The following is an 18949-nucleotide window of genomic DNA, read 5'->3' on the forward strand; positions in this document are numbered from 1 at the left end:
AACATTAACTTGTATAACAAAATACATCATATGTAACTGTAACTTTGGAGCTGAGGTCATAAAAGGCTATATGGTTTCTTCTTGGCCCTCTCTCACTCTCTCTTACTAGCTGTCTCCCTCTTGAAAAGTTTACCCTTGGATTCCAGACATCATGTTCATGAGGAAGCCTAAACTAGTCCACATGGAGAAACTGAGGTCACCAACCTACAGCCAGCATCAAGTGTCCGACATGAGTAAGCAAGTTCAGGTGATTCCAAGCAAGCCCCAAACTTAATGGAGCAGAGACAAGCCATCCCTGTTGTATCCTGTCTGTCAAATTCCTGACCCACAGAATCCATGAACATGGATGGTTTATGAAAGTAAGTTTTAGGATTAAAGTTTAGTTTTTATGTTCTAATAACTAAACAACTCTAATTTCCAATTTGCCTACTATGATCATGTGTGTTATGTGCTTTAATTCTATTGTCATGTACTTAAATGTCCTTTAGTTCTGCAAGACTTTATTATTTTGTTTATGTAGTCAGTATTGTAGTTACCCGTACACATATATCACCTTCTTGGCTCTATTCTTTTTTGCCTTACCATCTGGGATAAATTTCTTTCCACCTGACATGTTTTAGAATTTAATTTTGTGAGCCCCCCCCTCCCCCCGGTGGCTTACTTGCTTATGGTTTCTGTGTCTGAAAATACCTTTATTTTGCCCTCATTCTGCAAAGATACTTTTGCTAAATATAAAGTTCTGATTTGGCCTTTATTATCTTTCATTGGAGATATTTTTCCACTCTGTTCAAACTTCCCCTGTTGCTTTTGAGTCAGCCATCAAGCTAAATATTGAAGCTTTAAAAGAAATCTCTTGATCTGTTTTCGTTTTATGAAGTTTAATTATTACGTGTCTGGATATGAATTTTTTATTAATCTTGTTTGAGATTTATTCAGCTCTTTAAATCTAGATCTGGGTCTTTTGTTAGTTCTAAGGAAGTCTCAATACTACTTCACATACTGCCTCTTGTGCCATTCTCTTTTCTTCAGTGGCGATTGTCATCAAACACAGCAGTTGGGGCGCCTGGGTGGCACAGTCGGTTAAGCGTCCGACTTCAGCCAGGTCACGATCTCGCGGTCCGTGAGTTCGAGCCCCGCGTCGGGCTCTGGGCTGATGGCTCAGAGCCTGGAACCTGTTTCCGATTCTGTGTCTCCCTCTCTCTCTGCCCCTCCCCCGTTCATGCTCTGTCTCTCTCTGTCCCAAAAATAAATAAACGTTGAAAAAAAAAAATTAAAAAAAAACAAAAAAAACACAGCAGACTTCCTGTGCCTTCTCTGTTTAAAACCTGTCTTCTGTGTTTTCCAGTTGTTTTTGTCTTGCCATGCATTATTCTGTATCATTTCTTCTGACCCATATTCTAGTTTACTTCTCTTCATCTGTTTTGTATGTTATGGCCGTCCATTTTGCTTTTAATTGTGTTTGTATTTTCCAGTCCCAGAAGTTCTGTCCAGTCCTGGAAGCTCTGGAAGTTCTTTTTTTGTTTGTTTGTTTTGTTTTTTACTGTTAGATTACCTTCTTTAGTTTTATTGTCCCCTACAGATATTTTGTAATGTCTATTATTACCCTTATAAGGGCCATTGTATGGTCTTTGCCAACTTCAATTTCTCAGTTTTTGTGGTTTTTATTTTTGTTGTTTCTCCCAGCTGATTTTGTCGGCGGTCTTCTGTTAGACTCTCCACCCTTAACATTTTGAGATGGCTGCAAATTGGAGCTCTTTAGTCTCCTATTTCTAATTTTTTTTTTTTTTGTAATGTTTATTTTTGAGAGAGAGCATGTGCAGGGGAGGGGCAGAGAGAGAGAAAGAGGATCCGAAGCAGGCTCTGCACTGATAGCAGAGAGCCCAATGTGGGGCTCAAACTGGGGCTCTAACTCATGAACCACGAGATTATGACCTGAGCTGAAGTTGGATTCTTAACTGACTGAGCCACCCAGGCACCCCATTCTCTTACTTCTTATCAATATTTGGACTAACTCAATTGTAAGGCCTTTAAGAATAAGAATCAGATTTGATGGTTCTTTTGTTATCTTTGCATGAGTTAACACACTTGATATCACAATAGATTTTAAAGAAGTAGTTTGCAGACTTGATTGTATAAAGCAGACTTTATTGTGGTGTGTGATTAAAAGGCAGATTTCTGGGCCAACAACCTCTAGAAATTAACTCTGTAAGGTTAAGGAGGCTTAGGATTCTGCCTATTTTCAGGAATCCTATATAATTGGTTTGCTAGGGTTCTGTAACAAATACCACAGACTAAGTGGCTTTAACAGAAATTTATTTTCTCACACTTCTGGAGGCTAAGACTGATCAGGGTGTCAGCAGAGTTGCTTTTTTCTGAGGCTTCATTGGCTTGTAGATGGTCATCTTCTCCTTGCATCTCACATTGTCTTCCTAATAAGTTTCTCACATAAGCTTATTTTTCAAGGGAATAAAATAATTAAAAAACATTCCTGAGATTTTGATTCAGTAGATTAGTATGGGGCTGAAGAGTTAGTATTTTTAAGGAATTCGGATTATAATCAGTCTCCTACTGTGTCATACTTGTGAAATGGGTGATTACATAGCCTTTTACCATCTTTGTAGATTAATATTTTTACAGAAGGAAGTGTGGGTTGATTTTAAGCTAGCAAAAAAGACAACATAGGGGAAAAACATAAATTTTATTTATTTCCAGTAAGAGAAAATGGAATGGAGTTTTTCCATTAGGAAAGAACTTCTAGTATGTTTCATGTCTCTGGTTTCTAACTAGATAATCAGAATGTATTTGATAAGTTGATCAAATCAGATTTCAACCAAACCTAGTGAGGCTTTTTTGGAATTGGCTAGAATTTAGGAGAACTAGAAAATCTGCTATGGAAAATCGTGTAGAGGAAAATGTACCTAATTGAAGCCTAGGAAAATAAAAATTTCCTTGACAAAGAACCATATGTTTCCAACTTATATCATTGCATGGACTGTGTATATCTATGAGTTATTCTCACAGCCATATTGTATGGTTTCCCAGTAAATTGGTTTCATTCAGGTAAGATCATGAAATTGTATGCAGATAATGAATTCTGGTATTCAGGTAAGTGACTTGGTAATCAAGATCAGGAAAATAGAAGTAATTTTCTTTACAAGCAAGATGTTCCTTTTAAAAATAATAAGTTATCAAGATACATAAAGGTGCTTTTCCTATTTTATTTCATGCAATATGTAGATTTTTCTCCTACCTTTTTCTTCTCCCCTCTTTGATGGGTTTTCAGCCTAGAAATTGTGAGTGGAAACGCTTTATTAAGTAAAGAACCAGTATCAAGGAACAGAGCAGTTCTTTATTTTCAGTGTGGATTGATTTTCCTTTTTGTACTTGGAACGTTGGTGGTGTGTTTAATAAATGTTAATTAAATAATGAGTATTCATATGCTTTTCAGATTTTTATTTTATTCTTGTGACTTGGTTCTTAATAAATTTTTCTCTAGGGAGCATACTTTTCCTTCCTGGCTAGCTTAATATCAGTTATGTACCCTACCATATTTTAAAGTGACTTTTAGTTTAAACTGCTGATTTCTGGGGCGCCTGGGTGGCGCAGTCGGTTGGGCGTCCGACTTCAGCCAGGTCACGATCTCGCGGTCCGTGAGTTCGAGCCCCCTATCGGGCTCTGGGCTGATGGCTCAGAGCCTGGAGCCTGTTTCCGATTCTGTGTCTCCCTCTCTCTCTGCCCCTCCCCCGTTCATGCTCTGTCTCTCTCCCAAAAATAAATAAAAAACGTTGAAAAAAAAAAAAAGTCATTAAACTGCTGATTTCTGAGATTGGAAAAAATAAATTAAGGAAATATCTTTGATCATCCTGGTTTTATCATTGTTCTTTCCTTTTGGTGTCAAAGAAAAAGTTGAATGTTGACATGGATTAACATCAGGATCAAGGAAAATCTCATTTTCTTTTTGATAGTATGTTTTTGGAAACACCTTAATTTTCTCCAAGTCTCCAGATTTTAACCCTTAGGTGGTCTACAACTGCCATTTCCCAACTTGAGGCAAGTTAAAGCTCACAGCCCCAGCATCCCCACTGTGCCTCAAGCAACTATGAGCCTAAACTCCTAAAACAATTGTAAGGTTCCCCACAGTTTCCTTAAAGCTTACACACTATTTGTCAAGGTGGGTTTTGGTCTTTTTGTAGGTTTTTTTTTAAGTCCTTTTTCCACTTTCATGTACTCTTCCAGTTTACTCTTTCATCATCTTTCTGCTTTTGAAAGAAAATACATTACAGAAGATAGTCTAATTATTTGAAGTCTCTCTTCATGTGACCATCTAATTCGATATGTTCATATGTCGCTCCCTAACTCTTCTAACAAGGCAATCTGAAATCCAGGGATGTTGACTAATTTGTTCTGATCGCAAAGCAAACTGAACCAGTTCAGTCACCGGAACAATAGTAATCTGGTTGTCTGTTTCTAAAAGCATTGACATTTTATGTGAACAGACCATTTTTGGTTATTTCTTTCCATTCTTTATTTTTTTCTCTTCTGACCCTGCTCTGAGGATGGCTCAGCACTGTAGCAATGGATGACAGCATAAGCACCTAACACCCCCAGAGAAAGCTGATTCTGGTTAAGGAACCTATGAAAAGTGGACCTTGTGGCCTAAAGAATGGGTGGACAGGGTGGGCAAGGACTGCCAGGGTCAAGGGTTGGATTTAGGTTGGAATATTTTTTTTCTTTCTCTTCTTTTAATGTCTTTTCCCAAGGGCATCCCCAGTTTCACAGAACTACATGGCAGCACAGGTGGCTCCAACTGTTAAGAAGCCCTATCTTTACCTAGAAGACCAGGAAAAAGGATCATTGGTAGTTGGAGAGTGAGGGAAATTCTAGAGAGGTGAGAGAGCTGAAAACGTACCCACTAGTTCTGTGTATGAAGTGACATAAGTTCCAGGCTCACCCCTAATCTGTCCGTGCACAGAACAGGCAAAACAGCAAAGGCTTTGAGAAGTAAAATAAAAACCACCAAACTATATAAGATAAACAGTTTATTTGTCTATACATGTAGTTTATTATGTATGTGTATAGTCTATAACTAAACTATAAACCACTGTCTAAGTCCCAGACCAATCCCTGATACACACATGCATGAGACAGACCCAAACCAATATAACAATGGTTTTGCAAACAACTGATACTGGAACCCCTTCCCACAAATGGTAAGGCAGAATAGGTTCAATCTAATTAGAATGATTGTCTGCTTTTAAAAATAAAAACCCTCCAGAGGCTTGTGACTTAGTATACCAAAAATGTCTAAGATACAAACCAAAATTACATGGTAGACAAAGAATCAGAAAAAATGTGACCAACTGTCAAAAAGACAACAGACGCCAAAATGAAGATAACCAAGATGTTGAAATTATCAGACAAAGGCTTTAATGAGCTGTGCTCCATAAGATGGTGATAAACACTCTTGAAACAAATCAAGGATAGATATTCTCAACAAAGAAATAAAAACCAAGCAGAATTTTTTTAATGAAAAAAATATCTAAAATAAAAGATTCACTTGATGGGCTCAGTAGTTCAAGTTGAAGGAAAATGATACCACAGGAAAACAAGCAACAAGAATGGGAAATACCTAGGAAATTCTCTTTTCTCAAATTCTTGAATGTAACTATTGAGAACAAAAATTATAATTTGTTGGGATTCTCATTGTTATGTAGATATAATGTACAAGGCAACTTAGAGGAAAGAGTAAAGGGACCTTTGTGGTTACAAGTCTTCTACATTTTCCTTGAAGTAGCAAAATTATTAACCTTAAATGGATTGAGAAAAGTTACGTATGTATGTTGTGATTTCTAGAACAACCATTATGATAATACAAGTATAGCCAAAAAGTCAATAAATAAATAAAAATGGAATACTAAGAAGCATTCATATCAAAAAGAGGTCAGGATGATGTTGGGGAACAGGAAGACCGGTGAGAAAATGTTAGACATAAATCCAACCATATCAAAAACCATACTAAATGTAAATAGACATTTCAAAGTCAGAAATTTTCAGACTGGATTTTGAAATATTTTTTTTAATGTTTATTTTTGAGAGAGACAGAGCATGAGCAAGGGAGGGGCAGACAGAGAGGGAGACACAGAATCCAAAGCAGGCTCCAGGCTCTGCTGTCAGCTCAGAGCCCAACGCGGGCCTTGAACTTAAGAGCCGCGAGATCATGACCTGAGCCAAAGTCGGATGCTTTACCAACTGAGCCACCCAGGCGCCCCCAGAATGGATTTTTTAAAAAGCAAAAACTTAAATATATGTTGCCTACAAGAAACCTAGCTTAGGTAGATAGAATGACACAGATGAGTAAAAGGACTGAAAAACTATGCAAACGCTTTTTTTAAGTTGGAGTGGTTTTATTAATATCAAAGTGCATTCCAGGACAAGGAAAATTCCATAATGATAAAGGGATTAATCCCCAAAAAGACAACAATCCTAAAAGCATATGTCGGGGCGCCTGGGTGGCCCAGTCGGTTAAGTGTCCGACTTCGGCTCAGGTCATGATCTCGCGGTTTGTGAGTTCGAGCCCCGAGTCAGGCTCTGTGCTGATGCCTCGGAGCCTGGAGCCTGCTTCTGATTCTGTGTCTCCCTCTCTCTCTCTGCCCCTCCCCTGCTCATGCTCTGTCTCTAATAAATAAATGTTAAAAAAAAATTTAAAAAAAAAAAGCATGTGTACCTTGTAGTGAATTGACCTACAAGATTCCCATTTACTGGTATCCATGTATTGTGTAAACCCCATATCTTAAGGGTAGTTTGGAGACCTGTAACTTGATTTCTAACCAATAGAATATGGCAAAAGTGGGGGATTCAATACCATGGTTATGTTACATTGTATAATAGATGTCATTCCATAATTTTATTACATTATATAAGACTCCATCTTCCTGGAAGATTTGCTCTCTATCCCCATCCCCCACCTTCCTGCTCGTGGCTATCTTTGAAGAATCCAGCTGACATGAATCCCAGAGCTGCAAGGAAATGAATTCTCCAAACAACCTGACTGACTTTGGAAGTGGATCCTTATTCAGTCAAGTCTCAGATGACAATCCAGCTCTGGCCAACACCTTTATTAAAAATGCAGAAGACCCAGCTAAGACAGGCCCAGCCCAGACTCCCAACACACAGAAAGGAAAAGATGGAGTGAGGAGAGATAGAAAGAGAGAGCATATCAGTATCTATATATAAATATCTATCACTGAAGATGCAGAATTACTGAGGTTTTTAAAAAAGGCTTCAGAAATAAACAGGTTTGGATTCCAACTTCATTTACTCGTGTTTTTGACTTTAGCCTTGTGTGAAAACTGCTTAAGTGGTGATTTTCTTCATCATAAAACAAGGATAATAATCATTCCTCATAAGATTGCTGGGAGAAATAAAATGAGACAATTTGGGGCACCTGGGTGGCTCAGTTTGTTAAGCATCTGACTCTTGATTTCAACTCAGGTCACGATCTCAGTCATGGGATTGAGCCCTGCATCAGGCTGGGCTATGGAACCTATGCTGGGCATGGAACCTGCTTAAGATTCTCTCTCCCTTTCCCTCTACCACCTCATTCCCCTGCTCATGCTCTCTCTCTCTAAAAACAAAACAAAACAAAACAGGAAACCTACAGCCAATATTGTATTTATTAGTGAAAGATGAAGTGTTTTTTCTTTTAAAACAGGAAGCAAAGTAAGGATGTCCACTCTCACCATTTCTATCTGTCATTGTTCTGGACCTCCCAGCCAGTGCAATAATACAAGGAAAATAAATAAAACGTATCCAAATCAGAAAGTGTGAACTAAAACTATCTGTATCCACAGATAGAATGATTTCTACATAGAAAATTACAAGAAATCTTTAAAAAAAAAAAACTCTTTTAGAAATATATACATGAGTTTAGCAAATAGAATCTTGGAATTACAAGATCAATATACAAAAATCGTATTTCTGTCTACTACTAATGAATAATTGGAATCCAAAATGTTAAAAACAGCATCATTCACCATAGCACCAAAAGTTAAATAGGTATTAGTCTAACAAAATATGTGCAGCATCTGTGTGCTGAAAACTACAAAGAACAGTAAAAGAAATCAAAGATAACCTAAGTAACTGGAGGGATATATTTATTCCTCAATTGAAAGATAATATTGTCAAGATGTCAGTTCTCTCAGAACTCATCTAAAGTTTCAACAAAATCCACGTCAGAACTCTAGAGGATTTTTCTGTAAATAATGTGCTGATTCTAAAACTTATACTGAAAGGCAGTGAAACTAGATTGGTCCAAACGATTTTGAAAAAGCAGAATTGGATTCATACCTTCTGATTTCAAGAATTACGGTAAGTCTACAGTAATCAAGATAGCATGGTATTGGCAAAAGGGTAGGAATACACCTCAGTGGAAATTGGCCCACAAAAATATGGTCAATTGATTTTTTTTCTTTTTACAAAGGTGCAAAGGCTATTTGATTAAGAAAAGATTATCTTTTTTTAGCTAGTGATGCTAGAACAATTACACACATAAATGCAAATAAAATTAATTTCGCCCTTAAAAATGAATTTCAAATGAGTCATAGATCTAATGTAAAACATAAAACCTAGGACACTTCTTGAAGAAAATATAGGAAGAAAAATCTTTGTGATCTTAGGTTAGGCAAAGAGGTTAGGCAAAATGAATATTTATATAGTTTAATAAGTAATTGCCAAAAAGTGGAAACAATCCTAATACATTTTATTTTTTCTAAGTTTGTTTGTTTGTTTGTTTGTTTATTTATTTATTTTGAGCAGGAGGAGGGGCAGAGAGAGAGGGAGAGACAGAGAATCCCAAGCAGGCCCTGCCATGTCAGCACAGAGTCCTATGTGCAGCTCAAACTCATGAACCATGAGATCATGACCTGAGCTGAAGTCAGACATTTAACCAACCCTGGGGATGGGGGTTAGGCACCTCAACCCTAATATATTTAAATTGTTGGGTGGATAAACAGACTAGTTCTTCCATACAGTGAAATACTACTCAGCAATAAAAAAAAGAATAAGCTAGTAATACACACACTTGTGCGAATCTAGACATTATGATGAGTGAGAGTAATGAGCCTCAAAAGTTTCCATTTTATGATTCCATTTACATGACCTTTTGGAGAATGGAAAACAGATCAGTAGTTGCCAAGGATTGTGGGTGAAAAGAAGGAAGGGATGACAAAGAAAATTAGGGCATTTCTTTGAGGTGACAGAACTTTCTGTATTTTTATTCTAGTGGTGGTTGTCAAAACTCATAGGACCATACACCAAAAAGTGAATTTTATTGCATGTAAATTAAATTTTTAAAAAAGAAAGATGTACAGCCCCTGTACATAAGACACTTCACTCTCGGATTTATTTACTTAATTCACAGTTTCTGCCATACTAAAACCTCCAACAGGGCCATACTTGATTCTTAACACTAAGAATTTCTAGCCCAAGGATTTGAGCTATCCTTTTCTTAACAGATCCGAGATCTGTGTGGGAGAGCTTGAGCTAACTCAATTATTAGAGAATATGTGAAAAGAGTGGTACAGCCAGATCCAGCTGACCACCAGCATCAGATGTGTGAATGATGCCAACTTGAAACATACAGCCCCAGGCAGGCCACCAGCTAATTACCATTGTGTAAGTGACAGCAAGTGAGACTAGCGAAGAACTGCCCAGCTGAATCCAATCCAAATCGCCAAAGCACAGAATTGTGAATAAAATGGTTACTGACTTAACTACCATATTTTAGGGTAGTTTGTTACACAGTATTAGATAACTGACATGAAGCAATTATATCACAATCCCTGCCACCCTAAACATTTTTTTTTTTCAGTTTTAGAGATCATACAGGAAATCCTTTGGTCTCTGGAAAAAAAAAAATATCATATTAGTAGTTAATTGTTAAAATCTCTACAAATGGTGTTTTCCTGCATTAAGGGTAATAAATTATTCTAGCCATGTCTATAGTAATATGTTCTTCCTTTGTAGTTCTATTTTAAGACAGATGTTCAGAAATTAGTATAAAGAAATTAGTATACAGAGGAGGTCAAAGATGAGAGTAAGAGAGCTGAAGGAACCAATAACCTATAGAGGACAGAGAGAGACTAAGGCGGGGCGGGGGGATGAGGGGGGCATGGTGGCTACTTTTAAATATTTGATGGACTTTTTAAAACCCTGAGTTGTTTCAAAGCCAGAAATTGGATTAATATGTAGAAGTTAAAGGAAGAAATGTTTCTGATTCAATACCAAGGAAGAATTCTCTAACATGAGAGTTGATCAAAAGTGAAGTGTACTGCCTCAAAAATCAGTGAGATGACCATCATGAGGAATTTTCAAACAAGCTGAATGGTCGCATCTTAGAAATATTTTCTAATTCTGGGTATGCAGGTTATTTCTATACAGAGTGAGACACTGTACTAGATAATTTTCCTAAATTTCCTTCAGGTTCTGAGTTTCTTTAATTATTTGGCATCACAGGAATCATCACTATGTTTGCGACCTTGGACTTTTAAACTTACTGGCTTTTGAAATTTAACCAGACTTTCCAGATATGCCCCGATGCAGGCAGCCAAACAAAGTTGTTTTTCCTCATAATCTGTAGGAATGGAGACTTCCTTTGATAACTGAATCCAAACAAGCTGGAGATATTTTCTCTCTCCTGCCCACAGCTTTTGTCAAATGACCATGTGTACCAGGAATTGTTTCAAAGGACAGAGAGAAAGGTTCACCTTCAGCCCCCTCCTGCCCAGCTAAATCTGGACTGCAAACAGGGCCAGTTTCATGGTCATGAGAACTATGCAATTGCATAGGGTCCCATTCTTGGTTTAATGATCTGTTATCACTGCTTTGAAATTTTTAATAGTTTATGAACAAGGGGACCCACAAATTCTGTAGCCAGTCCTGACTATAATTTTTATCTATAGTTCCTCACCACCCACTCCATCCTTGTTATTTTAGACTGACTCCTGTCTTTATGGTGGAATAAGCCTCTCTCTCAAGTCCTCTACTGCCTAATGGCCAGTTCCCTTAGCCTCTCCTTAATCATCATACATTTTAATCTGACTAGAGTATCTGATATTGTTGACAGATCATACTTTTAAATTCTCTGTTTTGTTTCCATGACTCTATGGAAACCATAGAGCATGGTTTTCTTCTTATCTCTGAACTTGTTTGATAAAGCCAAGTAGAATAATGGATGAAATTAGTAGTCACAATACATGCCTTTGGGCTTTTCTCTCTCTAGAATGGGCCAATACTCTATCCACTAGGATATATTGGTACTCCCTTTTTTTCCACAGGGTTAGTGACAAAATGGCATCCAAATCGATAAATTTAAAGGCTGAACTACATTCCTACCTGGCTGGTATTACAAATCATATATGGTGGGTGAGAGTAGGGGCAGGGGGTTATTGTTTTGTTTTGCTTTCCTTGACACAGCAATGAAGTGAAGAACATACCAAGGTGTTCATCAGTTGAATATATAAATGGTCGTAAATTTCCTCGAGTCTCCTTCATGAAATAATCAATGACGCTGAACAGGTTTGGGAGCGTTACCTGTTTAAAGAAAGTGAGAGTAGGCTCAGTGTCATCTGTGTAAAGATAGAGTAAGAGAAAGCTCGCGTGAAATTTAATGAAGACTACTGTGAATTTCCTGATCTCTAGAAAAACACATCAATACCTCACTTCAATGAGGTATTGAATGAATGGCCAAGGTTTACCTACCCATGCATTGTATTTCTCTTTTATAATATCTAATTCCCTGTTGAGAAATTTCCCTTTTCCCATTTGGATACATTTTGGTGGACAATAATTTGGTATGCTGCTTTTACCCAGTTACCAGATAAGAATGTGACTCAGGCTAGGCCAGAAATTTGAACTTGAGTAGAGGAACAAGAAAGGATAGTAGATTTCTAATTAGATGGTTCTTACTACAGTTGACCCTTGAACAACAGGGGGTTAGGAATGCCAACCCCATGCACTCAAAATTCCATGTTATAATTTTTGATTCCTCCCAGAATTAAACACTAATACCCTACTGTTGACCAGAAGCCTTACCAATAACATAGTTGATTAACACATACTTAGTATATTATATGTATTATATACTGTATTCTTCCAGTAAAGTAAGCCAGAGAAAAGGAAATGTTATTAAGAAAATCACAAGAAAAATACATCTACAGTACTACTCTTTATTTAAAAAAAAAAAAAAAATCCACATGTAGGTGGACCCAGGCGCTTCAAACCCATGTTGTTCAAGGGTCAACCATACAAGTAACTGCTTCCTAGTCCCTGAAGGTCTTCCAGCTTTCCAGTCATTTTATATGCTTCCTGCTTCCTATGTTCTTAAATAAATCCTTTTTTGCTTAAGTTAGTTATTTGGTTTCTTCCATTTGAAAACAAAGAACAGTTAAAGCTGGAAAATTTAGCACTTTAATATCTCACTGGAACAGGATCATTTACTTGACTAAGAGTAGCTGAAAAGTGTTGCCACCCCCAAGCTAATATTTTTACTTTTTTTCCTATAACTTATTTATTTTTTATAATTTACATCCAAGTTAGTTAGCACATGGTGCAACAATGATTTCAGAAGCAGATTCCTTAAGCCCCTTTCCCATTTAGCCCATCGTCCCTCCCACAACCCCTCCGGTAACCCTCTGTTTGTTCTCCATATTTATGAGTGTCTTCTGTTTTGTCCCCCTCCCTGTTTTTATATTATTTTTGCTTTCCTTCCCTTATGTTCATCTGTTTTGTCTCTTAAAGTCCTCATATGAGTGAAGTCATATGATATTTGTCTTTCTTTGACTAATTTCGCTTAGCATAATACCCTCCAGTTCCATCCACTAGTTGCAAGTGGCAAGATTTCATTCTTTTTGATTGCCGAGTAATACTCCATTGTGTGTGTGTGTGTGTGTGTGTGTGTGTGTGTGTGTGTATACACACACACACACACACACACACATACACACCACATCTTCTTTATCCATTCATCCATTGACAGGCTCTTTCCATATTTTTGCTATTATTGATAGTGCTGCTATAAACACTGGGGTGCATGTGCCCCTTTGAAACAGCACACCTGTATCCCTTGAATAAATACCTAGTAGTGCAATTGCTGAGTTGTAGGATAGTTCTATTTTTAATTTTTTAAGGCACCTCCATACTGTTTTCCAGAGTGGCTACACCATTTTGCATTTCCACCAACAGTGCAAAAGAGATCCTCTTTCTCAGCATCCTCATCAACATCTGTTGTTGCCTGAGTTGTTAATGTTAGCCATTCTGACAGGTGTGAGGTGATATCTCAATGTGGTTTTGATTTGTATTTCCCAGATGATGAGTGATGTTGACAAGCTAATATTTTTATAAAAGTAAAATCAGGTTAAGCCTGAATATCCCTGGTAACCTTGAAAAAGAAAAAGAATTCATAGAATGACAATCTGGTTGAGGGGTAGTGTTAGGGAGTGTGGAAGGTGAAAGAACAATCCAGGGGATTGTTCAGGCTAATTATGGATAAATGAGCCCCAGTTCACCAGTCACAGAGGTACATTCTTATTCCTGATTGCTTCCAGTCAGTTGGTATTTGGGTTATCCCTGAGCAATCTAGTTCTTTGTTTCCTTCATTAGAATTTTTTGAAAAAGCCCTGGCAGTCATGGATGTGAGAACTGAGAAGCTTTGAGAGACATTTATGGCAAAGATGTAAGTGGGATGTACAAATCGGCAGCTTCTCTCCTTTTGGCAAAGGTCACCACTGCATTCAAAGAATCATGGTCTAAACATTAATAATTCAACCATACAGGGGCGCCTGGGTGGCTCAGTCACTTAAGCGTCCGACTTCGGCCCAGGTCAGGATACCATGACTCCTGCGCTCGAGCCACGCACCAGTTTCTCTGCTGTCAGTGCACAGCCAGCTTTGGATCCTCTGTCCCCCTCTCTCTGCCCCTCCCCTGCTCACGCTCTCTCTCTTTCAAAAATAAACATTAAAAAAAAATTCAACCAGACTGTCCCTTTCTCTATTTGATTAACACAGTGGGCCTAGAGAGGCAGAGGCATTAAGAAGAACTTAATTTTAGAGAAGTTAAAATAAGTATCTTCAACTCTTCAGTTCCATTTATGTCATATCACTTTTCTGGTCCGATCTTCCCTGCCACTGCAGCCTAAGATCACACAACTATATTCCCTTTTCTGGCATCTGGGACCACAGCCACATTACTACATTTTCATTGGTTGAGATGAATGTAAATGCCAGTTTTCTAACATCTATAACAGGCATTACCTCAAGGTAATGGTGAGGATGACATTAAATGGTATCGGGGTGGGGTGGAGGGCGCCTGGATGGCTCAGTCTGTTAAGTGTCCAACTTCAGCTCAGTTCATTATCTCATGGCTCGTGGGTTCCAGCCCCATGTCAGTCTCTGTGCTGACGGCTCAGAGCCTGGACCCTGCTTCGGACTCTGTGTCTCCCTCTCTCTCTGTCCCTCCCCTGCTTTCACTCAGTCTCTCCCTCTCTCACAAAAATAAATAAACATTAAAATTAATTAATTAAATGGTATCGGTAAAGTACTTAGCTCTCTAATACAGTGACTTTGTGATTCTGATATTATATCATTAGCCCCATGGTAAGTTGGTTGGGATAACAGAGGGGCTGCAGATCAAGAGCAAACCATTTCTTCATGATTATGTTGCTATTATGACAGGCATTTCTGAACTTCTGCATGATGGGTATAAGAGGACTAGGCACGCACAGAATTTTTCCCTTTAGAAATAAGTGTATTGAAATACATATAGTTGGAGGATGTACAACAGATGTTTAACAAAAAAATATTCTCTCCCTGAAGCAACTCTATTGATAAAGAGTGCAGAGAAACAAAAGTAGAAAGAATTCTTAGCAGATTATCTTCTACTGTGCCACATCCCCCTGCGCTTATACCTCACTTCTTACCCTGACATCTGCCACGTTCAGGCCTCCTTAACATGGCTGTTTTTCACCAGCACTATGTTCCTAGGCAAGGGGTCTACTTTTCTACCTTTCTTTGAATTCTATAAGGTAGATTTAGGGAAAAGCAGAAGAAAATTCATCAAAAACAAGGAAATAGCTACTTACAGGTTTTTCCAGTTCAATGGTGTAGTTTTTTCCTACACTCATCACTTTGTAGTGCTTGATTCTTGGCATGCTAAAATGAAAAAAAAAAATGTTACTCTCCATTTGAGTATATTACTGGATCAAATCAAACTAAAGTGAGTATAAAATATCACCTGTACAGTAAAACCTATGTATCCATTCCCATAGTTAGGGGAAAAAAAAGGGTTTTATTTTATTATTTACCTGGTTCTGTATGTCTCTTTTGGGGGGTTATACGCTACGGATATAGGAAACCTGAGTCATTGAGTGGGTGAATGAATAAAAAAAAAAAAAAAAAAAAAGGAATCAAGAACAGAAAATCTTCAGGCTCTGAAATCATTTTTTAATGCTAGTAATTTACAAAGCAGGCAACATTATAAGATCCTATGTAGGCACATACAAATCAAATATATATCCTCTATAATAAAAGGGAAGTAGAAAAAATTGCTGAAAGCAAATTACTTTCTACTCCACCTTATCGCTATCCTATCAGAAATCCCTGAATGGCTGTTCTTCCTGCTAGCTCATATACCACTCTGGATATCCACTAACTTCAGGGCTGACTTAGAGACAGGGAAAACGCTCAGTATTAGGTACTATACGAATGTAGGAGACAATGGAAGTACAGCAGAGGAATCGTAATGCGATTCCTCTTCTGTGGTCACATAGCACTCTAAATTATTACCACCCCAAACACATGGTTTTTTACTGACTAGAATTGCTTAAGAACAAGAAGCACAGAATAGAAATTCACCTTTGTCTTCCAGCATTAGGCACACGATAAATATTTATGAAACTGAAGTTTTAAAATATTGCAAGCTCATCTTAAAGTGCTATTTGATAGAATTAATTTATATTGAGAGAAGCCAGTAGGTTTGCCTTGAATTCCCTTGATTCATATGACAACAATGTCACAACCAGGACTTCTTCTAATGTTGAAAAGTTAAAAGCATTTATTACACTGCCATTTGCTTGAAAGAGAAACTAATTCAACATCACACAGAAGCAGTCTAAAAGCTGTCTATCAGGTTAAGCTTGTTAGCAGGGCCTCCCTCCTTCTTTCTTTTTTTTTTTTTTTTTTTAAGTTTATTCATTTATTTTAAGAGAGAGCACAAGCAGGGTAGGGGCAGAGAGAAGGGAGAGAGAGAATCCTAAGCAGGCTCCATGCTATTAGCATGGAGCCTGATGTGGGGCTTGAGCTCACGAACCGTGAGATCAGGACCCCAGTGGAAATCAAGAGTCAGACACCCAACTGGGCCACCCGGGAGCCCCTCCCCACCTCTTCCTAATCAATCCTCTCTCCATTTCCAGGTCACATGCCTCTAGGACTGAAGTACACTTCTTTTTAAGGGACTTTTTCCTCATCTACTACTATATCCAAATATTCATTCTCTCAATTGAATATTACATTGGAAAATAGCTAATACTTTTATTCCAGTGGCTTATTGTAGAGCTTTACTTTTAAACCATTGCATAAAGCCTAACAAACCCTCTCCCCTTTGAAAAAAATTAAAATTAAAAAGTATTCTTTATTGCTGAACTTTCAGGAATCAGTAACAGACTGGTGAAGGAAACATTTTTGGACAGAGATACCTTCTTTTGGGGTGGTTGATTCTAGCTTTATTTTTATCTCTACATGAAGAGATCTTTATAATCATATAGTTACTTTTGAAAACTCTCACCCATTCCAATTAGAATTCCTGTATTCCTAAAAATAAGTGATTATTATTCCTTGGAAGACTGATAGAAAACTTGAAGGGCATGATCTTTATAACAAGAAAGTTTAGGTTCACATTGTGATTCTATTGTGTAAGCTCTCACCCTTCATGTTTTCATCTATAAAACAGACATGGAAATGCCATTCCTTACAGGGCTATTGTAAGTTATTGTCTGAGAAGTCCTTAGTACAACGTCTGGCACATTTAGACATATAGTAAATCATAACTATTTTTGATACTTTTTAAATTTATCATTTTAACTTAGTTGTTTCTGCAAGGCTCAACTGCTTCATTTGTAAAACATGAAAAAAGAAAAAAACTGTTCGTTTTTATTGTTCCTGAAGGAAATGCTTGTCAAGCACCCAACACAGCACCCACAAATTGGGACAATGATTGTTGTTATTAATAATAGCCACTATATCATCATCATCATCATCATCATCATTATTCACGACAAAACTGTGGGAGGAAAGGTAGCAAAGATGAGCAGGGTCTCTTGGAGCTTTTGACTAGAAGGACTAAATTCTGAAGCAGAATGGTAGGAAAAAAAAATTCCATTGAAGTCATTTAGAGTTTGAGTCTCATTTTAGACTTTTGTTTTTCTTTCATACTTTGTTTTGTTTCTCCAAAAAAATCAAGACCGAGGAAAGAACAAGATTGATAAAATGTGCTATATTGAGGTTTCCTGACAATGACCTCAAAAAAGAAGGAACCTGTCTTTTAACAAGTGTGTGGCTTAAATGTGGTATAAGTACTTGTTTTTTACTTCTGACCCCAATTTTTTACAGGAGTTAATTTGGGGTCAATATTTTCTGTTTCCTTGGCTAATGGATGTCCAAAGTGTGTATACTATTAGCTTGCCATGTAGTCATAACAATTTTTAGAAAACAAAGCCAAACCACTAAGTTTGTCGTAAGAACAGCTCTACGTCTTATGAATTCACACACCACTGGGCTGGCTAAAGGTGGATGGTATTTTGTATCAAGAGAGGAGTCACCTGATACTTTGACACTGAATGACTTTTGCTTCTTCCGGAGAAGAATCAATCTACCCTCCCACAACTGGTTTGTTAACAGATGGAGATAATTTTACTTTCAAGTACTGCTTTGTAAACTAGCTTGTCCTTTTCAGCCAGTGTTTTGCCAGATACACTCACTTAAACTTGCATACCTGCATATTTCTCCTATAACCTATAAGACAATAAATTGGTTTTGTGGGTTGTTACTCACCTATGTTCAGGTGCTTCCTAATCATCTAAATTTTTGCATTAAGCTTTACATTAAATCTTTACATTAAGCTCTACAGTCTGACAAGCTAACATTCTACTACTCTCTACAAGTGCTATCCTCTGTTAAACAGAAGATAGAAATCAGGCACTCTGAAAGTTCTATTTTGAGGCATTAGGCAATGCACAGAACAGTCGCTAACATCATAGATATTTCTGACTCATAAGGAAAACTGGTACAACAACAGTTCAAATTTTTCTTATCCATTTCCAACCACAAACTATTTCCCTGAGCCTAAGTGAGCATATAGTGACTCTAGCATTAGAATGCTCTACTTTGACCATTCCTTTCACTCTTTCTAAATATGAACTTTGGGGAGGGGAGAGGAAATGTTATGTTTTTAGGACCATCAGCTGTACAAAGGCATGGATTTCTATATGAATTCAAACTGGAAATAAGTTTACTAAAATTAGAATTATGTAAGTTTGATATGAACTCCTTTGCCAGACAGGAGTTTAAATATAGACAAATATAAGTAAAAACTATGGCATGAAGTTCATATCCTAAGTATAGAAACATATTGCATTTGGTCACAAACCACACCTAGAGCAGAAAACACTGTTATATCTTGGGAGGCCTGGGTGGTTCAGTTGGTTAAGCGTCCAGCTCTTGATTTTGGCTCAGGTCATGATCTCACAGTTCATGGGGTCAAGCCCTCTGTTGGGCTCTCTGCCCTGACCTCAAAGCTTGCTTGAGATTCTCTCTCTTCTCTCTCTCTGCCCCTCCACTGCTTGTGCTCTGTCTCTCTTAAAAAAAATAAATAAACTTTAGGGATGCCTGGGTGGCCAGACTTG

At 37.6% G+C, this 18949-nt stretch overlaps 1 protein-coding gene across 1 annotated transcript in view; it reads right to left on the reverse strand.

Moving 5' to 3' along the window:
- Positions 1–9244: 9244 nt before the first annotated feature.
- Positions 9245–18949, reverse strand: part of STAP1 (signal transducing adaptor family member 1) — a 46955-nt gene continuing 37250 nt past the window's right edge. Inside the window, exons 9-11 of the mRNA XM_045473881.1 lie at positions 15134–15203; positions 11493–11589; positions 9245–9900 (exon numbers count right to left, since the gene is read on the reverse strand). Of these exons, the coding sequence (XP_045329837.1) occupies positions 9878–9900; positions 11493–11589; positions 15134–15203 (190 nt within the window). The 3' untranslated portion in view covers positions 9245–9877. The remainder of the gene's footprint in view (positions 9901–11492; positions 11590–15133; positions 15204–18949) is intronic.

This window comes from Leopardus geoffroyi, chromosome B1 (assembly GCF_018350155.1).
Source record: "Leopardus geoffroyi isolate Oge1 chromosome B1, O.geoffroyi_Oge1_pat1.0, whole genome shotgun sequence".
NCBI lineage: Eukaryota > Metazoa > Chordata > Mammalia > Carnivora > Felidae > Leopardus > Leopardus geoffroyi.